General features: G+C 36.4%; 1 protein-coding gene across 17 annotated transcripts in view; it reads left to right on the top strand.

Annotated features, from left to right (window-relative positions):
• BLTP1 (bridge-like lipid transfer protein family member 1) overlaps window positions 1-24251 on the top strand; it is a 148110-nt gene that overhangs the window by 35895 nt on the left and 87964 nt on the right. For 16 of the 17 annotated variants that reach the window (XM_087874611.1, XM_034401470.2, XM_087874613.1 and 13 more), the window contains exons 16-30: window positions 83-180; window positions 1273-1451; window positions 1548-1654; window positions 2618-2823; window positions 3436-3663; window positions 5111-5248; window positions 5935-6111; window positions 8112-8240; window positions 8951-9070; window positions 9547-9827; window positions 11119-11369; window positions 11767-12025; window positions 17175-18018; window positions 20116-20186; window positions 22837-23010. In XM_087874611.1, coding sequence (XP_087730737.1) covers window positions 83-180; window positions 1273-1451; window positions 1548-1654; window positions 2618-2823; window positions 3436-3663; window positions 5111-5248; window positions 5935-6111; window positions 8112-8240; window positions 8951-9070; window positions 9547-9827; window positions 11119-11369; window positions 11767-12025; window positions 17175-18018; window positions 20116-20186; window positions 22837-23010 — 3262 coding nt within the window. The remainder of the gene's footprint in view (window positions 1-82; window positions 181-1272; window positions 1452-1547; window positions 1655-2617; window positions 2824-3435; window positions 3664-5110; window positions 5249-5934; window positions 6112-8111; window positions 8241-8950; window positions 9071-9546; window positions 9828-11118; window positions 11370-11766; window positions 12026-17174; window positions 18019-20115; window positions 20187-22836; window positions 23011-24251) is intronic. The other variant, XM_034401468.2, reaches the window with a different exon arrangement.

The raw sequence follows: 24251 nt of genomic DNA, 5'->3' as shown, positions 1-24251 counted from the left end.
ATAGTCTTTATAATGTCATTTTAATAAAAATAAATATTTGTCTGATTAATTTATACAATGTTTTTCTCTTGTTCTCTTTTAGTTTATGTGGCTGCCTGTGGAGAAACATTAAACATAGTTTTCTCTTTGCCTTTTCTTGACTTTGTTCCAGTTACATGCAGTACTAGATTCTCTTTAAGGGTAAGTGGGTACCTTGATCTTCAAAATAAATTGCGTTTGTTTCCATAATAAAACAAAAAACAAATAAATTGGAAAGTAGAAATTTGACAGTATATATTGAAGCAGGACCTGAAGAACATGAACAATGATGTCTAGCAGGAGCATAGAAAATTCTGGCTCAGATATCATTGCTTAATTGTTCATGTCCCGCTTTTGAATACATGCTATCAATTTTCTCTTTTTTTCAATTTTTTAAAATTACTGGACATGTAAGGCGGCACAAATCAAAAATTGATCCTCTTATATTGTCTTTAAAAGTGGTTTTATAAACGATGATAAAAATTTTATGTTAGTTCAGTATTTGTGCCATTAATTTTACCTTTAAATATATAGATACAGTAACATTTGTAATACTGAAATTTGAATCAAATATAAGAGGTTGACATTTGAGACCATACAGTACGTAGTTTATTCTATACTATACAGACAGAGTACTAGTATAATCCTTTTTTGAAAAGGTAGATTCATTTGAAAAATATTTGTTTTTTAATACTGAAATTATTTCAATTGATTTTAGGCTACTTAATTTTATTGTACATTATGCACAATGTACAAAGGGAAAATACTTGATACTTTTTCCCCAAGGCATTGTAATAGCTCCTTCCTTCTATATAAAAATTGAAAATACTTTTGTTATGAATAACTATCTTTCTTATATAAATTTATAATGAATGTTGTCATTTTCCTAGATGTCAACAAAGTCAAATTTGTCATGACTGATTATAAAATTAAAGAAATTTATGATCGTAATTAAAATAAATAATCTGCTTGAGAGATAACTAAAATCCAATAATGTCTTTTAACTTCTAAGAGGTATTAGTTATGTTTCATTTGTTTTTATTATTCACAAGAATAGATGAAGTCATACATCAGAAGGAAAGATTTGCTTTATGGAATAAAGAATGTTGAATGCCATTTACTTGTGTCAGTTTCAATTTATTTCATGACAAATTGGATTCTTTGGGCAAAAAAAATGAGATACAGAAATACTTTGTCCACTTCTATATGTTTTAAATATAATATATTGAAATATGCATTATATTGTATTTTCAGGGAGATGGTCTTGATGTTCACTTACTTCTTCCTGATTGCCATCCTAGTAAATACTCCCTGTTTATGTTGGTGAAAGATTGTCATCCAACTAAATTAAATCCTGAGTCTTGTGCTCCTGCTGATAGTCAGAGTGGTCAGAAGCTAAGCAAGTCCAAATGGAGGAATATGACTCAAGAAGAGTAAGTTTGGTTTCTCTTACTTGAATGTCAAAATATACAAGAAAGTAATGTGTAAATTATTAAAATAATTACTACATAGACCATTTTTTTAAATAGGGCTGGCTGGGTTGAATGCTGGACAATACCAAGTATTATGCTTACAATTGATTATGTTTGGCATCCAATTTATCCTCAGAAGGTTAAGGAACATTTGATCCAATCATGTAAGTTTGTTTCTTTTTATTCAATTGTTTGTTTCTCTTTATTCAATTGTTTTTTTAATTCAATTGTTTATTCAAAAGTGGGCCAGACCAGGCACAGAACAGTTTGCTTATAGAAATTTCTTGGTTTTTTTCCTACCTTCTACTACACCACAGAATGGAGATATCTCTAAGGGGATGATGTTCCAAAAGTAAGGTAGATCCTTCCACCCAAGAATCCACCTCCTGGGAAGCCCAGCTGAGCTGTTTGGGGAGTGAATAATGGCCATTCAATGGAGCACCTCCTGTGGTCTGCCAAAACTGGGCAGCATTAAGTAGAACAAGAGGTGGCTCTGTAGCCACTCATCAAGCTGTGACCCCTTCACAGTCCCCTCTTTGTAGTCAAACTTTTCCTTCCATAAACATACGATAAAAACAGTTTTAAATATGCTTCAGTGTAAAGTACTTTGAAGTGCAATTGCATGAGAAGTATTGTAGAATTGTATCAAACAAACAAAAAAGTTAATATACTGAAAAAATATAAGGAGCAAATTCAAACAGATAAGATCGACTTTTCATTCTTATCATTTCTAAATGTGCCACATGATAAAATTATTTTGTGCCTATTTAAAATGTTGAAAAGAAAAAGCATATAAAACAAATGCCTATCATAGTTTTCCTTAATTTACTATCCTTTTCCTTAATTTACTACCCTAAAATACTGTTATGCTCTTATTGGGCATGTCACTTTGAATTATATATTATTAAAAATAAAACCTTGCATTTAGATCTTCAGGTTAGTTGAGAAATACAATTTAAAATAATACGAAACACCAACAATAAAACAAATTACATAGCTTTTATTTTCTTCAGATTTGTTGAATAATATAAGTCTGATTTTTTTTTTTAAAAAAGTTTACTTTCACTGGTACTCTGGTGAAATGTTATCAGTATTTGCTTAATTGTTCTACTTTTTCATTTATGAAGTGTCAGAAATGGAAGAAACCATATTATCTGCCCAGCGACCATCACAGAAAATGGCAGATAGAGGAACATCTCCTTCAGCTTCTTCCCGTCTTCCTATTGACCCTTCTGAACTTCCGCCTGACAAGCTTCGTGTAGAACTAGAAATTTCCCCAGATTCCCAGATAACTTTATATGGACCACTTTTAAAAGCATTCCTGTCTATAAAGGTATTAGCTCTCCCTGGATTGTAAAATATACATGGGCCTTGTAGTCCTATTAAAAAATGTAGTATTTTGTAATTATAACTTATTCTTCTACATGAAGAAAATCTCCAATCAGCCTTCTATTTTTGGGGGATCCTTCAAATGTGTTAAATCATAATTGTACATTTCTGACTAGCATGAGAACGGAATCAAATGTTTCCAAAATTGCTGTCCATAGAGTGGACAATATTAAAGAGCGTTCCTAGTTTACCAACAACTCAAATATTTGATATGTTCTACTCATCGCCCCCAGCTTTCCAATTACTTAAAATGTTCAGAACCCCTCTTAATCTCTAAAACATTATCAGTATATGTGGTAATCATACAGACTATAATTAAGAAATGAAAATTAATATTTCTAAATGACTTGCTATAGGAAAGCTATACTAAGGTGTGAAGGTTTATTTATTTGTATCCATCTTTATTATTTTTAATAACTCAAGGTAGTGAACATATCTAACATACCTATTAATTTTACATTATTATAGTTATATTTTATACTTATATATATATATATTGTTGTAATCTATATATATATTATACCATTTAATGAATATTGTTAATTCATTTCACTAGGAAAATTATTTTGGTGAAGATGATATGTATACTGATTTTGAAGAAGTCATTTCAAGCCCTGTACTTTCTATGTCAACATCTTCAAGTTCTGGGTGGACAGCAGTTGGAGTGGATGCTGACAAAAAAGAGTGTGATGCATCAATGAAACAAGTTAATCCTCTAACTTTACGCCCATGGGATATTACAGTGCTTGTTAATGTGTACAAAGTTCATGGACGCTTGCCAGTAGTAAGTATTATGAGTACTTTATCCCTGATTTTAGAAAATTGTGCACATAACTAGAAATACAGATTTTCTATAGTTGGCCTATGAATATGCTAGATTTTGTCCTTAAACATGTGAAAGAGGCCTTCATCCTGCAGTGGATAGACCAGTGATGATTAACCTTTTCGGCACCGAGTGCCAAAACTGGAACGCATGCATGCGCATGTGCACATGCATACACCGGAACACTAGAACCCAGAAGAGAGCAACTGGCTGATGCACATGTGCGCTGGACCAGCTGTCCAGCGCGCATGTGCATGATGGAACCCGGAAGAGCAGCTGGGGACAGCTCGCGTGCCCACAGAGAGGGCTCTGTGTGCCACCTCTGGCACATGTGCCATAGGTTCACCATCAAGGGGATAGACAATGGCTGAAATGATGTTCCTTAAAAACACATTACAAATAGTTCTTGCTTAATGACCTTTCTTAGCCTGGTAGTTACACCAGGTCCTAAAAGTTATAGTCATTAATGTACCCCCATGATCACATAATCAAAATGTGGGTGTTTGGAAGCCTGCTTTCACATACCATCACAGGGGTGCCTCATATAGAAGATATATCTTGGTTTGAAACGTAACAACTTCTAAATGAAAAGCATATTGATAAAAATAAGGAAGTTCACAATTTGTTGTGGGGGTTGCTTTTTAAATAGAATTTATTTATGGAATGTCATATATAGCTGTCATTTTTGCTGTCTACATAATGCAGCTTTGGGCTGCTTCCTTCAACTTACTTGAGTGCCTCTTACATATATTGTGCAAGTATCTCATTATAATTTTTATTGTGATGGAATGAAATGGTAGATTACTAATTATGATTAATTTAAGATTAATTTAAATTACATTGGTATTTTAACTTAAAATTAAATTAAATTAAAATGAAATCAAATCCAGGTTTTGCCCTAGTTCTGCTCATTTCTTGGTCTCTTTCCATGCATTCTTGAGACAGAAATAAAATGAATTCTAGGCAAAAGCTATGTTCTGATCTTCTGATATGAAGTTTTATTCTCATTATAACTGAAGTTGGGTAAAAGTAGTTACACAGTAATACTAGTTAGACTGAGATTAACTAGCCTTTAATTCTTGAAGGTAATGCATAGAAACGATATTTTCCTGGTTCTTCTCCAGTCTCAGAACTGTTGTTTTACTGGGTAAGAATAGTTCAAGAGAATTTTTCATGAGCAACTTAGCAATACAATATAAAATAAAGAATGATTCTTAACTTTAATAGTTTTAGAAGAATTACCCACTGATGTTACAAAACGTGATGTTACTTTTTGAAAAAACTGTTATCTTCCAGTGTGACTTTTGCCTTTTTAAAGACTATTTTAAATATTTTCATAATTTAACAATTTGAGAATTATTAACATTTAATTAAATGGTTATTTCTCATTTTAATATTCTGTATTCAGCATTGCACCAGTGATGGCCCAGAATGTCCTACTGGTTTTCTGGAAAGATTATGTTTTGAGATGAAAAAGGGATATAAGGAAACTATGTTGCAACTTGTATTATCACCATTGAATATATTCTTGAGTGACAATTATCAGGTAATATTACTTAAACTTACTTTCCAAGCTAGTTAAATAACTAGGAAAAGTAAACATAAGTAATTACCTTTTTTTTATCATGCTCTAAAGTGCTCCATTTAACACTGTGAACCAATTACAGTTATTCCAATTTGAATGATTTTTCTCCTGATGTTCCCTTATAATCAAATCATCGTTGTTCTAAAACAGAGATGTCAAACTCACAGCCCAGATGCATCATGTGGTGGCCCCGCTCGGTTTAGCGAAGAGAGAAAAAGTCCCTATATGTCATGTGATGCCGCCATGACGATGTGAATTTGACACCCCTGTTCTAGAAAATCTTCCCACTGTCAAGAACAGATTAGTTTGTATGTTGTGACAGCATGACCAACATGATTTTTCTGTGGAATGACACCATTTATCTCAATTTATATACCTGCTTTAGTTACATTTATTGTTCATCTTATACAGATACACCCAAAGGTAGTTCCCTGAATTTACTTTTTTTTAAATGTATATAACTATAGTTTCATGTGACTTTATAATTTGCCAACTTGATTCATTGATAAACAAAACAGGAAGTATAAACAGCTTGTATTTTGCTTTGCATATTAAATGGCATAATGACAATAATATAAAGCTAACAAAAGCATTAGTGTTTACTAGCTATATAGCACTAATCCCTACCCAGCTTGCTTTTTTAACAGAGACCTACTGTGGATGAAGTACTTCGAGAGGGTCATGTAAGCCTTTCAGGTCTGCAGCTACGTGCCCATGCTATGTTTTCAGCAGAAGGTTTGCCTGTGGATAGTGACACTTTGGAATATGCCTGGTTAATTGATATTCAGACTGGGAGCCTGACAGCCAAGGTTACGGTTCCACAGGTTTGTAACTAAGTTTCAGATTAAAATGTGTACATTGCTATTTTAGCATATGTTTTATGTATTAAAGGACAGAAATAGAAAAACAATTAATTAGAATAAATTCTTTGTGGTTTTCTTTACAAATGCAACGTATTTGTGTAAATCAAAGGAGTTCAATAATCTAGATAGGAATTTCAGACTGAAAGAAATTAGAATCCTGCATTTGTGAATATTAAAATCTCATAATACTTATCTATATTTTCAGAATTCATAATTGACTACTTCAAATAACATCAAGGTTAGGATCTTGGTTTACATAGGACTTGTTTGGTTTACATAGGACTTGTTTGGTCTAAATTAGAAAAAAGATGGAACTATTTTTCTGAAAGTGAATCTATTTAAAACTGAAATAATTAGTAAAATATAATATACATGTTTAAAGTACTACTAGCCTTGATTATTCAACTCCAATTTCAGCTCTTATTCCATGAGAAATTTGCATATTCTGGATACTTTTTAAGGGTATAAAAACATATTCAGTAAATTCTAACATTTTTGTTAATTATTATTGCAAGGCCCATGTAATGTTTGAATTCAGAGGAAGAAGGTGCCTCAGAGTGGGCCTGAAGACATGAAGAACTTTTTAGCAACTTAAACAAAGGAGAGAAGCTGTACAATTTTAGAAAGAAACAGCTACTTTTTAGTTTTAATTCCATTTAGTATTCTGTACTTACCTTGCTTTGCCTTTTAACGCATTTCCACAACAATATTTTTATTTCTATCAAAATCTTGCATTATCTGTTTCCTACAATGTTCTATGCCTTTTCTTTTTTACTATGTTCTATGTTTTTCTTTGTATATAAAGTATAAAGAAAAGTTAAAGAAAAATTCATTTTCCCATCCACATTTTGGAGCATTCATTCTCTTCTGTGTGTTTTTTATCCTCATTCATAGTCTCTCTCACTTCATCCTTCCATGAAGCATCCTTTTCATATTTCTCATTAGCATTCCATGTAATGCTTTTTATTTGGTTTCAAGATGATTTCACATCCTTTCTCATGTTCATGTTTGATCCATTCTTTTAAGAGGTTATCTTTTACAAGCATCCTCCACAGTCTTGAATAGATGATACCAATTCATACTTTATGGCATACATTTTTAGCCTTTTCATTTTTAATTACACAATTGTTTCTCTTCCATCAGCTGTACAGGATCAAATCACCTTCATCTTTTCCTTTTCTTTAATTTCATATCTATTTTTTTCATTTCCTTTTTCAATTTACACTATTTGCCATTTATTATTACTTATTTATTAAATTTATATGCTGTTTATTGTGGTTTGGGGCAACTCTGAGCAGCTTACAACATAATAAAATGTATGGATATAAAAACAATTATAAATATACAACAGATTAAAATTACAAAAGATTAAAACAAACTAAAAAACCATGGGTTTGGAGCAGAAAGGTGATAATGGCTTCTCTGTTACTACATTAGCCACCTCCAGCCAACAGCTTCAGGGCATGCCAAGCAGATATAGACAAGTTTTAAGGCATTTCCTGAAAGCCAGGAAAGAGGAGGAAGAAGGAAATGTGTTCTCCACTTTAAAATACTAATTTTCCACTGCCCATATTTTCTATTCTTTTTCTTGTGCGTAATGTAAAGATTGAAAATGCATCCATTCTATTTTCAGAGTTCTAAACACAAAACAATAGAATTAAAGTAATGATTGCACATACAGTAAGTAGATTTTCATCTTGTGAAATGTTAGTTTCATGTAATGTCTTATTCATCAAGTTTCCTTCATATTTTTGCAAATTAGTGGAAGTTGCTCTGTTTCTAATTTCCAAAGTACCCCCTTTTGCTGTTAAAATATACCTCACTGTATTAATTATAAAATATAAAATTTAGTTTAGTTTATAATTTGTTGCAAAAATCAAGAATTGTAATCTTTTCAAAGATCCATATTCCTCTGAGTATATTTGATTTATGTGTAGTCAATAGTCCTTATTTATTTTCAGGTTGCATATCTATTTGAATGGGGACAAACATTTGTGTTTCATGTGGCATGTCGTGAGTTTCAACTGGAAAGACCAAAATCTGTCGTCATATGTCAACATGGAATTGATCGTCGTTTTTGTGAAGCTAAGGTAACATCTTGTAAACTATATAATCTGGCTTTCTGAACAGTGGCTTAATGAGGCTATGCCTTATAAATATACAATTAGCAAGGCATTCTGCTTTTTCAGTTCTGTTCATTGTAGAAGCATATGTACAATATTGTTCTTAATATTTAAACTGATGACAAGGGACCAAATGTTTTTTACCTTGACTTCTGTTATCAGTGTATCCAAGTTTTTATCTGACAGTCTAGAACATTTTACTGTAGTTGTTGTACCGGTGTGCTTTTGTATTTGTATTTTTATATCTTATTACTGTGTGAGCCATAGGCTTAATATTTGATCAGACCAGTAAAGTATTTATTTTACTTTAAACAATATGGAAATACTCATATACTCATAAAACTCATTCAGTTTTAATTGTTGGGTTTTTAATTGAATTATTTTTCTATTTCATTTTATTGTTGTCATTTTATTGTTGTCATTTTATTGTTGTGAGCCGCCCCAAGTCCTTCAGGAGACGGGCGGCATATAAATGTGAATAAAATAAAAATATATATATATACTACCAGTATAATTATATGACTATAGAAGAACAAAATGCTTTCAGCTTCAATAGCCTTAATGTATCACTTCATCTTTTTTTGAAGTAAAATGAATACATGCCAAGGATAACATTTATTACTATCTTCCCCTCCCCCCTCCTCCCCCCCCCCCAAAAAACAAAAAACCACCTTTAGATGAGTTGCATTTCTGGTCCTTGTCTAACATCTGATGAATTAAAATATGCTATGATCCGCCTGGCAGTGGATGGTGCAGATGTACACGTTGTTGATCATGGTTGTGCTACAAATATAAAGGTAGTAGTACTTGTCTTACTTCACATCTTCATTTTTGTATACAGGTAATCCTCAGATTGCATATATATTCTTTGTCTTGAATGTTATTCTTATGTGTAGACATTATTATAGAACTAATTTTGGAGATCTTTGGCATAGGCTATAACAATTTGATTTTTAATAAACATAATTATTAACATTTATGTCTAATTTGAGAAACAAATTGGATTACACACGTATACACTCACACTTATTGCAGAAACATACTGATCTTCATATAGTTTGATTTATTAGCTAAGTATGATTTCATCATATCATGATATCAAGCCTACTTACAGTTTGAATTACCATCTTAATATTAACAATTTTATTACAACTTGTAAATAAGAAATTTAGAATCTCACATTTTTATTACTAGGGAGTAAATAACCTATAGTAATTTGAGTTGGTACTCTTCTAGGATTTCTCCTGATCTTTTACTTGAATTTGATATTTAGATGGGTGCTGTGCGCATTGCTAGTTGCAATCTCCACAATCAGTCAGTCGGTGAAGGTATAAGTGCTGCCATTCAAGACTTCCAAATACAACAGTATATTGAACAAGCAAATAACTGCCGAACTAGTCTTCAACCTGCGATACTACGGAGGGCATATTGGCTAGAAGCAGGATCAATCAATTTTGGCCTTATCACTGCTGATGTTGCTTTAGCAGCTGACCGCTATTCAAAGCATGAAGCACAGAGACATTTTTTGGAAATTCATGATAGCAGAACAAAGAGGTAAGAAAAACAAATAAAAAAATAGGTTAGTAAAAAGATCTGTTAATGAAAAAATGAACATTCATGTTAGATTCTTCAAAAATGTAAAAGTTTTATAAATGTTTGATGCAGAAAATAGATTCCAGAATTTTTGTTATTATTATGCATGTGTGTATCTATATGTATCTATGTGTATGAATTTATTTTAAAAATATTCGTTATTGGCAATGTTTTAATATAGTTTCATTATAATCTAATGATAAAGATCTGACATTTTTTGAAGTTGAAAACTGTTAACAGTGGCAGAATTTTATATTTATTTTATAATATGATCATATCTTTTAAATCTATTTCTGGGAAATAAAATCTATTTAGAATGTTGTATCCCCAACATTTATTTTCCAAAAACTGAATACATTTGTTTTGGAGGATTTGGGTTGTTGTTACTGTTGAATGAATAGAAATCACTGTTGTAACAAACTCTTCTTACCTTTGTCTCACCATTGCAAAAAATTGTAATAGGAAAAAGAGAATAGGAAATATCCCCATATCCTACACAGTTGTAGAAGCTTATGACTAATCTGATGCTTCCACAATGAACTGTGTTTGATTTTTGAAATAGCCGACTTCCATTTCAGTATCTGAGCCAGGTTCCATGTATTTTCTGAAGGATGCAGAGTTATGGTCGAAATGGAACAGAAAAGACTTGTTTGCTTGACCCAGTTATTTGTAATGAAAATTAATTTTTTAAAATGAGGTACAGAGAGTTTTCTCTTAATGACCAATCACTTGAAGACCATTCGAATTTACAAAACACTAAAAAAAAAAATTACTTAGAACTTTGAAGTTTGGGTGCTTTGCAACCAGCTTGCATTTACAACTGGTTGCAACATCCCATGGTCATGTGACTAACATCACATTTTTTGTCATTTTCCATCAGGAAATGGGGAAAAAAACACTCATTGGATAGACTGGATTTGCTTAATTACCACATAACTCACTTAACAATCACAATGACTCACTTTAAGACTTTTGTAAAAATGGTTGTAAAATTGAGTCAGGTCAAATGGTGACCTGCTTAACAACTGCAATGACTTGATGATTAAAATTCCAGGTCCAATTGTGATTCTTAAGTGAGGACCATCTGTATTTCTAAAACAACTTCATTCCTGCTTCATATAGGCTTATGCATTGGTGAGGAATCTGAGTGGATGCATGTTATAGATAATGTCATTAATGATGGTTACCATAGAAATCTCTTAACAATACTTTCACTCCGTGTATTTCAATGAACTCCTTCTTTTTCTACTAGACTATGGTTTTTATGGCCAGATGATAATATAAAGAATAAAAGAAGCAAGAACAAATGTGGTTGTCTTGGTGGCTGTCGTTTTTTTGGTGGCCCTGGGTCAGGATTAGACTTCTTCAAGTTTGAAGAATTGACACCATCAAGTAGCTCTGCTTTTTCAAATGCAAGTGCAGAATCAGATATGTTTTATGGGCAATCTTTACTGCAACCTGGAGAATGGATTATTACTAAAGAACTTCCGAAAATTCCAGATGGTAAAAGATTTGCGTCTGTCTGTCTGTCTGTCTCTATCTGTAAACCTGTAAAAGTTTACCGTTAATTAAACATTAGCACATTTTGAATACACGTATTCAAGTTAAAGAAATTATGCATTTAACAGAAATATTGCAGAAAAAGTGATACTGAGTACAAACTTTTGCTCACACAAATACATACTGTTTAAAACATGCAATTAGAGTTATGGGAAAATTCATGATTACAAATATTCTACTTTAAAAACCAGGCTGGTTTGCTAATGGCTGTCACACTTTTTAGTATCTCTTAAAAGAATATGCTATGTATTTATTCATTTACTTAAAAAAAAAAACAAGAAAAAATATTGGTATCTTTAATATTCATATAATTTAGCACAAAATATATAATTGTTTTTAGGTAAGGCAAATGGTGTAAAGACAAAAGAATGGGAATGCCGAACTGTAGGTACAGAATCTGGAAGAAAATCCCAGCAATTAAATTTGCAAGTACCTCTGCGATCTCATAGTTCTTCATCATCTTCAGAGGAGAATAGTAGTTCTAGTGCCGCGCTTCCCTTGCTTGCAGGTGATCGGGAAAGTCCTTCTTCTGCCATGGAAGACCACTTAGGACAAAAGGCGCTCTTGACAGGTTCAAAAAAAGAAGATGCTCATGGAAGGTGAGATTTACTTCTCAGTAACATCTTATTTCACTATGGAATATCACGTTTACGTGTTTTTTCAAATATTTATTGTTTGCTTTATTTGACTAAACCCTCTATTGTTAAATTATGCTGCTTGGGATTTGGGAGAATTGAAAAACAAAGTAGGGGGTCATGTTTCTTCTAGAGAAAGTATGGGGAGCCAATGACTTTTTGGAGGTTATTTAACTGCATTTCTAATCACTGATTATGGTGGCTAAGGCTAATAGAAGTGGGGTTCTATTAGCCTCAGCTAATAGAATATATTAATATTTATTATATTATATTATATTATATTATATTATATTATATTATATTATATTATATTATATTATATTATATTAATAATATATATTTGTTATATATATGTATATTCTTACTGAAAAACATTATATATATATATATATATATATATATATATATATATATATATATATATATATATATATATTACAAACTATTCTAAAAATATGAGTTCCAGGTATATTAGTAAAGAAAGAAGCAGACATCCTGCGAGTTCCGGAACTTAAAATTTTAAAATAATTAAAATTTTATTTTACTAAGCTTTCGTCAGCCATCTGCTGACATTGTCATAATGAGAGCAATCACCCCATGGCACATAAAATCAGTTGTATTCGGTAGGATAGATACTCATTGTAGTACACCAGCAGCTAAAGCCAAGGAGCGGGCATATCTTTATCAGGTCTGCAAGCTCAACGGATATTCAATGAACTTTATCCAAAGGTGTGCTACACCTAGGGTTCGGCAGCCTATTGAAGGTGCCAGTGGAACTGCTACGTGGAGGCTGCTCCCATATGTACAGGGCGTATCCGAAACTGCTGCATGTATCCTCTCGGCACATGGAGTCAAAATGACGCATAAGCCGGACCAGACACTGAGAATGAGAGTAATGCGCCCAAAGGAAGCATTACCCAAGGAGGAGACATCTTCAATAGTTTACTGCATCAATTGTAGTAATTCTGCAAGCAAGTGGCCAAGCGGTTACGGACCAGAATACACGAACACAATCTGGCTGTCCGACGCAAAGAACAGCGCTCCCAGATCTGGACGCATATGAAGGAGCATAACCACACATTTGATTTTCAAGAAGCTGAGGTTATTGCCCATGATAGGACTAAAGGAGGACACCTATTAAAAGAAGCCTGGTTCTCTAATAAGAATTCCATCAACAGGCATATCGAACTGCCACTGGCCTACCAGGCTTTGAGACACCAAGAAAGACCCTGCAGGATGAGCAGAGACAGCTTTCCATCAGTATTCCATAACCGCTGCACCCTGCCGCAGGGAGGCGGGACCGACCAGGTGGTTCCGCCCCAGGCGCCTGATGGACCCTGATAGGTTCCAGATGGAGCTTGGGCCATTTCCTGAGATTCTGGCTCATGACTCGGCCGAAGACCTGGTGGCCGCCTGGGATAGTGCGGCTGCCGGGGCCTTGGACCGAGTCGTGCCTTTGCGGCCTCTGACCCGGCACCGAACTCACCTAGCTCCTTGGTTTTCCGAGGAGCTTAGGGAGATGAAGCGCCGGAAAAGATGCCTGGAGAGTAGTTGGAGGACCAGCCGCTCCGAACCTGACCGAACACTGGTGAGGTCTCATATTAAGACCTACCTAGTGGCGATAAAAGCGGCGAAAACTAACTATTTTGCCGCTCTTATCGCGTCATCAGATAATCGCCCGGCCGCCCTGTTTAGGGTGACCCGCTCCCTCCTCCATCTGGAAGTGCGGGATGACCCCTTGCAGGGTCGAGCTGAGGATTTTGTGCAGTATCTGTATGACAAAATCGCTCAGATTCGGGAAGGGCTGGCCTCTGACTGGGTATGTCCAGACGGGATGACTGAGGCAGGTCTTGAGAGTGTTATCTGGGGGGAGTTCGATCCTGTGGCTCCCGAGGACATGGACAGGGTCCTGGGACGGCTGAACGCGACCACATGTTTATTGGACCCGTGTCCCTCCTGGTTGGTACTGGCTTCCCGGGAGGTGACACGAGGCTGGCTCCAGAAGATTGTTAACGCTTCTTTGAGTGAGGGGGTCCTGCCGGCCGCTTTGAAAGAAGCGGTGGTGAGGCCCCTCCTCAAGAAGCCTTCTCTGGATCCGGCTGTTTTGGCTAACTATCGTCCAGTCTCCAACCTTCGCTTCATTGCGAAGGTTGTTGAGAGTGTGGTGGCGCAACAGCTTCCCCGGTACCTGGATGAAGCTGTCTATCTAGACCCGCTCCAGTCCGGCTTCCGGCCTGGGCACAGCACGGAAACGGCATTGGTCGCATTGGTGGATGATCTCTGGAGGGCCCGGGATAGGGGTTGCTCCTCTATCCTGGTCCTGTTAGACCTCTCAGCGGCTTTTGATACCATCGACCATGGTATCATGTTGCACCGGTTGGCGGGGTTGGGGGTGAGAGGCGCCGTTTTGCGGTGGTTCTCCTCCTACCTCTCTGACCGGTCGCAATCTGTGTTGACAGGGGGGCAGCGGTTGACCCCGAGGCACCTTGCTTGTGGGGTGCCACAAGGGTCGGTCCTCTCGCCCCTTCTGTTCAACATTTATGTAAAGCCGCTGGGTGAGATCATCCGTGGCTTCGGGGTGGAGTTCCATCAGTACGCTGATGACACCCAGCTGTACATCTCCACCCCAGGCCACCCCAATGATGCCCTTAAAGTGATGTCCCAGTGCCTGGAGGCCGTGCGGGCCTGGATGGGGAGAAACAGGCTCCAACTCAACCCCTCCAAGACCGAGTGGCTGTGGCTTCTGGCGTCCCGATATAGCCAGCTGACGCCATCGCTGGCTATTGGGGGAGAATCACTCGCCCCCATGGAGAGGGCTCGTAACTTGGGCGTCCTCCTGGACGCACGGCTGTCGTTAGAAGATCATTTGGCGGCCGTGGCCAGGGGGGCTTTTTATCAGGTCCGCCTGATACGCCAGTTGCGCCCCTTTCTAGATCGGGACTCCCTACGCACAGTCACTCAGGCACTCGTCACTTCCTGCCTGGACTACTGCAACGCTCTCTACATGGGGCTCCCCCTGGGGTGCACCCGGAGGCTTCAGCTGGTCCAGAACGCGGCCGCGCGGGGGATTTTGGGGGCGACGAGGCGCTCCCACGTGACACCTCTCCTGCGCGAGCTGCACTGGCTCCCGGTGGTCTTCCGGGTGCGCTTCAAGGTGTTGGTGACCACCTTTAAAGCGCTCCATGGCTTAGGGCCGGGGTACTTACGAGACCGCCTTCTGCCACCAATAGCCTCCCACCAGCCAGTACGCTCCCACAGAGTGGGCCTCCTCAGGGTGCCGTCCGCCAGACAATGTCGGCTGGCGACCCCCAGGGGGAGAGCCTTCTCTGTGGCGGCGCCCACCCTCTGGAACAACCTCCCCCCAGAGCTACGTACAATAACAGACCTCCGGATTTTTCGTCGGGCCCTAAAAACCCATTTATTTCAACTAGCTGGGCTGGCTTGAGTCAAATTTTAAACGGATTTTAAATTGGAATGTTTTAATTACGGCCAAAATTATTTAATTATTTTAAACAGATTTTAGATTTTGTATGTTTTGTATGTATGTCTTGTTTTTACTTTGGCTGTTCACCGCCCTGAGTCCTACATTGGAGAAGGGCGGTATAGAAATTTAAACAAATAAAAATAAATAAAGTGAGCAGGGATCAATGGTACCCACCCCCAGTCGAGGATCAGAAGAGCCGAGACCCCCCACCTCTGAGCATGCAGACTCAGCCTGTGAAGGCATAGTCAATCCTGACCAAACACAGAGCAACCTGGCAGGGCTGTCTCAAACTGTAAGAGATAGGATTAATGAGAAACGAACCTGGCCAACCCAAGGTCATGGACAAGGCAGCAAATTGCAATAATTGACAGGTTAACATCATCCCCCACTGATAAGCAAGCTAGGAGGGAGGTAGAAATGTTCTGCCCCAGCTCCAGATTTCCAAGGATATTGACACACACCTACGGTCCTTATCAAATTTATTAAGTAGCAAGAATAAATAAGACCGGCAAAGGTTGGCAACCAGCCCAGAAAACATGATATGATAAACCAAAATACTCTGATAATAAAATGAGTTGTTTCCAGCAGGAATGCACTAGCTGTGTGCGACTTAAATAGGCTAAGGGAATGGCCAATTATCCTCAAGCCCTACTCTCGAGTAGACCTCCTCCTCCTGAGTAGCCACTCCTGCCTTTTGGCAGCCCTGCGTGCTTTAGCATTGAGGACAGGCTCCTCCACTTTGCTCTCTCCACTTGAAGGAGCCTCTGGAGGTTCTGAAGGCCCTGGCTGAGTCTCTGACTCTGGCATCACATCCTCTTCAGCCTCCTTGCTGTCCGACGTGAGCGCCGGCTGTGCAGGCTGCTGGCGCAACCCCACACTAGCCTCCTCGTCGGGATCAGCCACGATCCACGCAGGCCGCTGGCGGGCCACAACAAGAAATTAAGCCTCCATCATCCAGCATGACGACAGCAAAAACAATTTGGCTAATTACAAGTGGGAGACGGCTGGAAAGGCCTATTACACGTGCAATGGCCAAATTGATTAATGACATATAAAGGCAGAGATCTCTGTAATGGTAGTTTAATACTCTGACGATGTCAGCATGGCTGACGAAAGCTTAGAAAAATAAAATTTTAATTATTTTAAAATTTTAAGCTCCGGAGCGGATTGGAGCTGAAAGGTGAAAGGGATGCAGTATGCTCCGTCCCACATGCTGGGTAGACCAGGTTCCTCAAGATCTTTATACAGCCATAGTTCAGTGAAATCTCATTCACTAGTTTTTAGGCTTTATCAGACATCAAAATGCTGGTTTGATGTCTGATAAAGCCTAAAAACTAGTGAATGAGATTTCACTGAACTATGGCTGTATAAAGATCTTGATTTACGTAGGAAAAACCTGGCTGAGAGAATAATACATATGTGTGTGTGTGTGTGTGTGTGTGTGTGTGTGTGTGTATAAATGTTTCTATCATGCATGTTTCCTTTCAAGTTTCTCAGTGTAACTGTGAAAACCTGTGCTCTTTTTTTGTGTTTGAAAGAAATCTACAATCACAGTTTCTATGTCAACCCTGGATAAATGTTATTGAATTCTGTGCAGTTTGCATCACTGTGTATAATTTTTTTTTCTAGTAGTGTAGCAGAAGGATCAGCAAATAGCCCAGTATCTCCTAATCTACAAGAAAAGCCTGTTGGACAATCTCCTCTTAGATCTCCTTTGAAACGGCAAGAGTCAGTATGTTCTGGTCGACTTGGAAGCACCAAAAGTCTTACTGCAGCTTTCTACGGTGATAAGCAGCCTGTTCCAGTTGGTGTACAGTTCAGCAGTGATGTTTCCCGTAGTGATGAAAATGTCTTAGATTCTCCAAAGCAAAGAAGAAGTTTTGGTTCTTTTCCTTATACACCTTCTGCAGACTCAAATTCATTTCATCAGTATCGTTCTATGGACTCTAGCATGTCAATGGCTGATAGTGAAGCCTACTTCTCAGCTGCTGAGGACTTTGAACCCATCAGTAGTGATGAAGGCCCAGGAACCTATCCTGGGAGGAAAAAGAAGAGAAAACAAGCCAAACAAATTGATTATGGGAGGGGATCAATGTATCACAGTGTAGAAGGACCACTTACTACTACCTTTCAGGGAGAAACTACTCAAGATACAAAAACTGTACCAATAAAAATGCATCCCTCGCAAGCTTCGTTTGTTTCTGCTTTGGGAGGAGAGGATGATCTTGTTGAACATATATATATCATAGAAACTGAGAAGGCTCCTGAGAATGAACAAATCACTTCCCAGCAGCCTTTAATGAACTGCTATCAAAGCTACCTCACTCAGTACCAAGTGATTAACTGGTCAGTAAAACATCCAACAAATAAAAGGACCTCCAAATCATCTTTACATAGGCCGTTAGATCTCGACACTCCAACTAGTGAAGAAAGTTCCTCATATTTTGAGCAACTTTCTGTTCCAAGTTTTAAGGTAAAAACCACAATGTATTTATTTGTTGAGCTACCTCTCTACATGTATGTGCAAAAACAAAATGGAAAAAAATCAACAGTAAAAAAACCCCTATCAATTACTTGTGGTAGTCCTAATTCAGATTACCTGGGGGGGCTATAGCTTACTATAGTAACACAAATGTTTACTTGTTTTTGAAACATAACAGAATAGTAGAGGTGGAAGGAATCTTGGAGGTCTTCTAGTCCAATCATCTGCTTTAACACCCACATTAACGGTGGATGCTACATATTTTTAGGGAAAGGTATTTCAAAGAGCGGGGGCTATCCCACAGAAGCCTGTCATCCTGTCTGTCTGTCTGTCTATCTGTCTATCATATGGCATATTACACATGAATTAGCAATATATATAACCTTTCATCTAGATTAGTAAAAAACACAATAAAATAAAATGTTAAAAAGATCAACGTTCAAATACCAATGTCTAGACCATCTAACCATGTGATGTGATATACAGTTTGATGTGGGACCCCACAGTTACACTGAAGGGAGGATACTATGCCCCATTTATACTTTATACAGAGAGACCCAGCAGATTGCGTGGGAGGTGCAAATCCTATTCAGGATTGTCTATTGCTGGCATAGTAACTCAAAGTCTGGCACCTTTTTTGTGGGGTCATTTATATATCTTCTTATGTCTGAGTATTCAGCGACCCATTTGGCTTTCCATTGGGAATCAAAGTTGTTGGACAGATATTATACAAGTGCAAATGGGGGCTTCGTTGATTTGAGTCTTCTAGCTGATAAATGAGGAAAGTCGGCATGTACTGGTAGGAGTGAGTTGTTCATAATTTTTCTGTAGTCATCATTTCTATTTTACATGCACTGCTTGTGGGGAAGGAATTCTTAACATGCCTTTTCTAGATGAGTAGATCAGATAGCAAAGTCAATTCTGGCAAGACTTGGCCTGATCTTTCTTTCTTCTGTATCATGACCAGCACTTTGAATTGGGCCTGGAAGCTTAGTCTCAACTGATACAGTTGCTTTAACATTGATATTATTTCATATGCCACTGTTAATAATTTTATATTAGTTACATCTTATCAGATTTCCAAATGCATCCCCATGTTACTGCAGTTCAATTAGACAATGATCAAAGCATATCAGAGTATTATGATTCTGGTAGAGTTGCATTTGGCATACCAGCCAGAGCTAGGCAAAAGCCCTCCCCCCCTCCCCAGCCTACTTACTGAATAGAAACAAAAAGTCCATGAGAACCCTCACCCCTTTGTGAGGAGTATAATCCCGTTCAGAGTAAGTACTTGGGATTGTGTCACTGCATTCTTCAAATACTTATTGAGAAGTGTTAATGTTCTCTTGGTAGGATTTAATTTCAAGGTTCTTTCACTCCATATAGATCATAACCATTTCCAGTTTAGCATAAGATTTCCATATTGTCTGCAGCTCAGGCTGGGGTATCAGTTTATAATTGAATGTCATCAGCATGCCTCACCCCAAACCAACAAATAACTTCTCCCAGCATTATCATATAAATGTTGAACCACTTCAGAGAGAATCCTGATTGCTGAAGGACTTCACATTGGCATTTTCATGGATTTCAGTGGTTTTATGTTACGATAACTGACTAGAATCATCCATGGATACAGGAGTGGAACCATTCCAAAAGAGTGTCTTCAGTCTTTTCAGTCAATTGTAAAGAATATTATGATCAATTATACAATGCACTAACAAGAAGTCCAATAGGATCAAAAGAGTGCATTCCCTCCCATCTCTTATCTTGAGAAAGGTTATGAACCACAGTGATGAGTGCCATTTCTATTTCATAACTAGGCCTGAATGGAATTAAAAAGGATCTAGATAATTTGTTTCTTCTAGTATTTCACATCACAAATAAATTGTAAATAATGCATTCAAAATAATTTATAATTTCACTGAATCCTTAATGGTGAATTTTTGAAATGTTAAAAAAATATAGAAAAAAATTTCTGTTTCCAAATGAATGAATTTACTCATTTGGAATTTAGCATAGTAAAATCTGTTTGAAATAGGAATTCATTTTGAAAGCTCTCAAAGAGTAATAGCATATTATTTTTTCCAGATTGTTAAACAAGGTCTTAAAGCTAATGCTCTACTGGATCGAGGCATGCAGTTTACAGGATCAACTTCTAAGTGAGTAATAAGTTATGATGCATTTGTAATATGTTGAAAGTTAAATTCTCCTTTTTACATATTACAAAGGTGGTGTCTATATCTATCTATCTATCTATCTATCTATCTATCTATCTATCTATCTATCTATCTATTTATCTACGCAGAAAATTAAAATCTTGGGTGTTTTCCCACGTCATATTAAATAAATTCGTTAAAATGTTTAAAATTCTGGTTAAAATCCTAGCTTAAAATCTTCTAAATATCCTTACAGAGCACTCTGCAAGGATTCACTCCTTACAGGATTTTTAGAAGATTTTAAGATAGGATTTTAACCAGAATTTTAAACATTTTAACTAACTTATTTAATATGACGTGGGAAAACACCCAAGATTTTAATTTTTTGCATCTACACACCCACGAAAACTTAAGAAGACATATATATATATGTGTGTGTGTGTGTGTGTGTGTGTGTGTCTGTGTGTGTCTGTGTGTGTCTGTGTGTGTCTGTGTGTGTACAGTTAATATTTCGGGTTTCTTCCCGTGTAATTGTGAACATATCCCTAAAAGGGTAGAAGCGACGGTTCGACAGAATCTCATCTGCCATCATCAGGCTTATGTGAAGGGTCTTTTGCTGTAACTGCCGTTACTATTTCAAATCTGGTGCCGGTAGTCTGGTACTCCACCTTTTCATTCTGATTGGTTGGGAGTCTCAATTTGTGTTTATTGGCTTGGCTTCGGGTGTATGGTTGGTTTTACTCCACCAGGTGGCAGGGCTTCATCTTTGTGGCTGGCTGGAATGTGATTTGGATGGAACTTGTGTCCATACAGGCCTTTTGATTAACACTTGATCTATGTTTTATATTTTGTGTTAAGATTCGTCTATCTATGAGAGCAGGTTTCCAAATAGTAGGCAGATGTGAAGTGTCATCACGTTTATTCATGCAATATGGTCTTTTCTCTATTTCAATGGCCTCTCTGATTATTCTGCCATTGAGATGTTCTATTTTTGCAATTGTTTTTGTGTTATTAAAAGTAATATTATGTCCTGTTGTATTTATGTGTTGAACTAATGATGATGTGTGTTCTTGCTTTTGTATTGAGTTTTTGTGTTCCTCGATGCGCACACTCATTCTTCTGTTGGTCTGTCCAATGTATGTTGATGGGCAGGAAGCATATACGAAAGCACACGGGAAAGCCTGATGATGGCAGATGAGATTCTGTCAAAACGTCGTTTCTACCCTTTTAGGGATATGTTCACAATTATACGGGAAGAAACCCGAAATATTAACTGTACACACATATATACCTGTGAAAACTTACATAGACAAATATATATATGTATATGTGTGTGTGTGTGTGTGTATGTATATGTATATGTATATGTATATGTATATGTATATGTATATGTATATGTATATGTATATGTATATGTATATATATACATACAGCATTTCATTATATACAGGATTATATACATTATATACAGGAACAATTGTATAAGATACAAATATTCAGAGTGTGTGTGTGTAACAGTCCCCTTCAGTGGTGCTGAATATTTGTATCTTATACTATAATTGTTCCTGTCAAAAGATAATGAAATGCTGCTCATATTTATTTGCACTGAGTTTTCACACTATAGAAGTAGCTTCTAGGTTGTTGATTTTTATAAGCTGAATTTGTTTTCTGACTATTCTGAACATTTTTCAGATTCAGTAATATTTATTAGATTAGCTTTTTTGAAAAGTAAGCTTTTCAAGTTTTTAAAGGAAAGTTAAATTCATATAACGTTATCTAAGAAATTAGGCTTATGCTGTAGGACTTAATTGATATGATGAAATGTATAGTAAGCTGTAGCTTGCTAAGGATAGCACAAACATGATGAAAAGTATTTATGAACACTGTCTTATATTTCCTGTGCATGTCAAATAGTTTCGGTACTATGCTTAAGAAAAACACCTTGCTTTAAAATGTCTTTGGAAGGCAAAAAACTGATGAATTCCTGTTTAATTATTTAAATGTAATTCATATATGATTTGGATATATTTTTATTTATTATTGATTAAGAGGTCTTCATTATATACAGTTTGTTTACAATGATGAACCAACATATATTTTCAAAAAGAGTGACATTTATTTGATGTCAGAAATATTTATCATTTAAGACATTCTAGTATTTGAAGCTTGGTTTTCATAATAATTGTAGAAATATAATGTCTACCACCTTCTTATGCCAAACCGGCTTATTGGAGGATATGTCTTGTAAATATAATATTAGATAATGCATTTATATCTCTGATTCTATTGCTCTGAACTGGTAGGATACATTTTATGTTTTTGTAAAAAAAAAAAAATTAAACTACAGATAGAAAAGTACATTTAAAATTAGTTCAAACCAGTAACTTGAGAAAGCATCAATTCAGTGCTCCGTTCTATTGTCTTCTGGATACTTATCCATGTTATTACTTTGTTTTTGTATGTGAACGCTTATTACTTTTCAAATTAGGAAATTTACACTTTCTTCATTTATTGCACTTATCATACATAGATCATATTCTCCTGAAAAGATGATTAGGTAAATAATCTTTTCCAATAAATTCTATTGTGGCAAGTAATTAGCAAAAAGATACAATTAAAAATTTAATATTTTGTTTTTCACTTATTTATTTAGCACTCCATATACTCCTTTGGAAAAGAAAATCCTAGATAACACAGATGATGAAACAATAACAGAGGAATGGACTCTTGATCATCCAGTTTGTCAGACCAGAACAACAGCTATTGTTGAAGTAAAAGGAACAGTGGATATAGTTCTTAGTCCTCTTGTAGCAGAAGTTTTAGACAGGTATTTCTTTGTTTCAAGAGCTATATGCATATAATATGGTTGTCACATTTCTTCTTGGCCTGGGACAGTACAATGTTGTACTGAAACAGATATGAATAGAGTCTTTTCAATAGTTTTTTTGCCCCGCAGCCTCATGTGCTATATCTTCTTATCTCTCTTCTTGCATTACTGGAAATGTATGGCCATATAAACCAGTATAATAGTAAAGAGACACATGGTCATGTAAGTTATAGAAACTTACTATGTGACTTTGATGTCACCCAGCTCTTTTAACCTAACCCACTTCACCAATTTGCCATTATGTGGCTAAAATGAAATGTGATCACATGTAATCTTTCTTGAGCTCCTGTCTTATATTGGTACTTATAGGCCAAACAAAACCATTATTATGGCTGTACTTGAAGTTCCAGCAAAGAGCTTATTCTAGGGAGATACTAGGAAAAGAACCAAGCCACTACATGGAAAAACATTTCTTCATTTTTTTTTTCATTTTTATCCTGCCTTTTCTCCAAAAGCTCCTATTATTTTCAGCAATGTAAGATAAGTTGAGGTAAGAGAAAGAGACTAGCTTAAATATACTTGAGCTCCTTAATCAAGTATAGACAGACAGAAAGTTATTTTCTGGCTAGGTGGCCATTCAGAATCTAAAAACCAATTTTGTCTAGAAAATATTAGTTGTATAGTAGCAAAATTGTGGAAAAGGTTTCCCCTGTCCAGTCATTTTTGACTCTATGGGTTGGTGCTCATCTCTGTTTCTTACCAAGGGAGCCATTGTCCAAAGACATTTCTGTGGTCATGTAGGCACCGAGATTATGCGCCAAGGACATGAAACGCTGTTAGCCTCCCACTAAAGTGGTACCTATTTATGTACTTACATTTGCATGCTTTTGAACTGCTAGGTGGGCAGGAGCTGGGGCAGTTAACGGGAGCTCACCTTGTCAAGTGGCATTTGCATTTTGAACCTTGTCTGTCAGGTTTCTAGCCAACAAGCTCAGCATCTTTAACCGCTGAGTCAACGCGTCCTCCCCTTATTAATCTGATACACATTAATATATCCCAAACTAATTTGATGTCCTAACACATATAATCTTTTTAAAAATTTCTTATGATTGGTTAAGGTTAAGAGGAACAAAAGAATACAGAGTATACTTTGATAAAACAAAGGAATTGGCATTTTGGATTATACTAGTTCATTGATTGATATAATTCTGTTTTCACAAATTAACTTTTAATGTTTTTTT

The sequence above is a fragment of the Pantherophis guttatus genome, chromosome 8, assembly GCF_059756535.1.
Source record: "Pantherophis guttatus breed Tessera chromosome 8, ASM5975653v1, whole genome shotgun sequence".
Taxonomy (NCBI): Eukaryota; Metazoa; Chordata; class Lepidosauria; order Squamata; family Colubridae; genus Pantherophis; species Pantherophis guttatus.
This window is presented reverse-complemented; position numbering and strand designations above follow the sequence as displayed.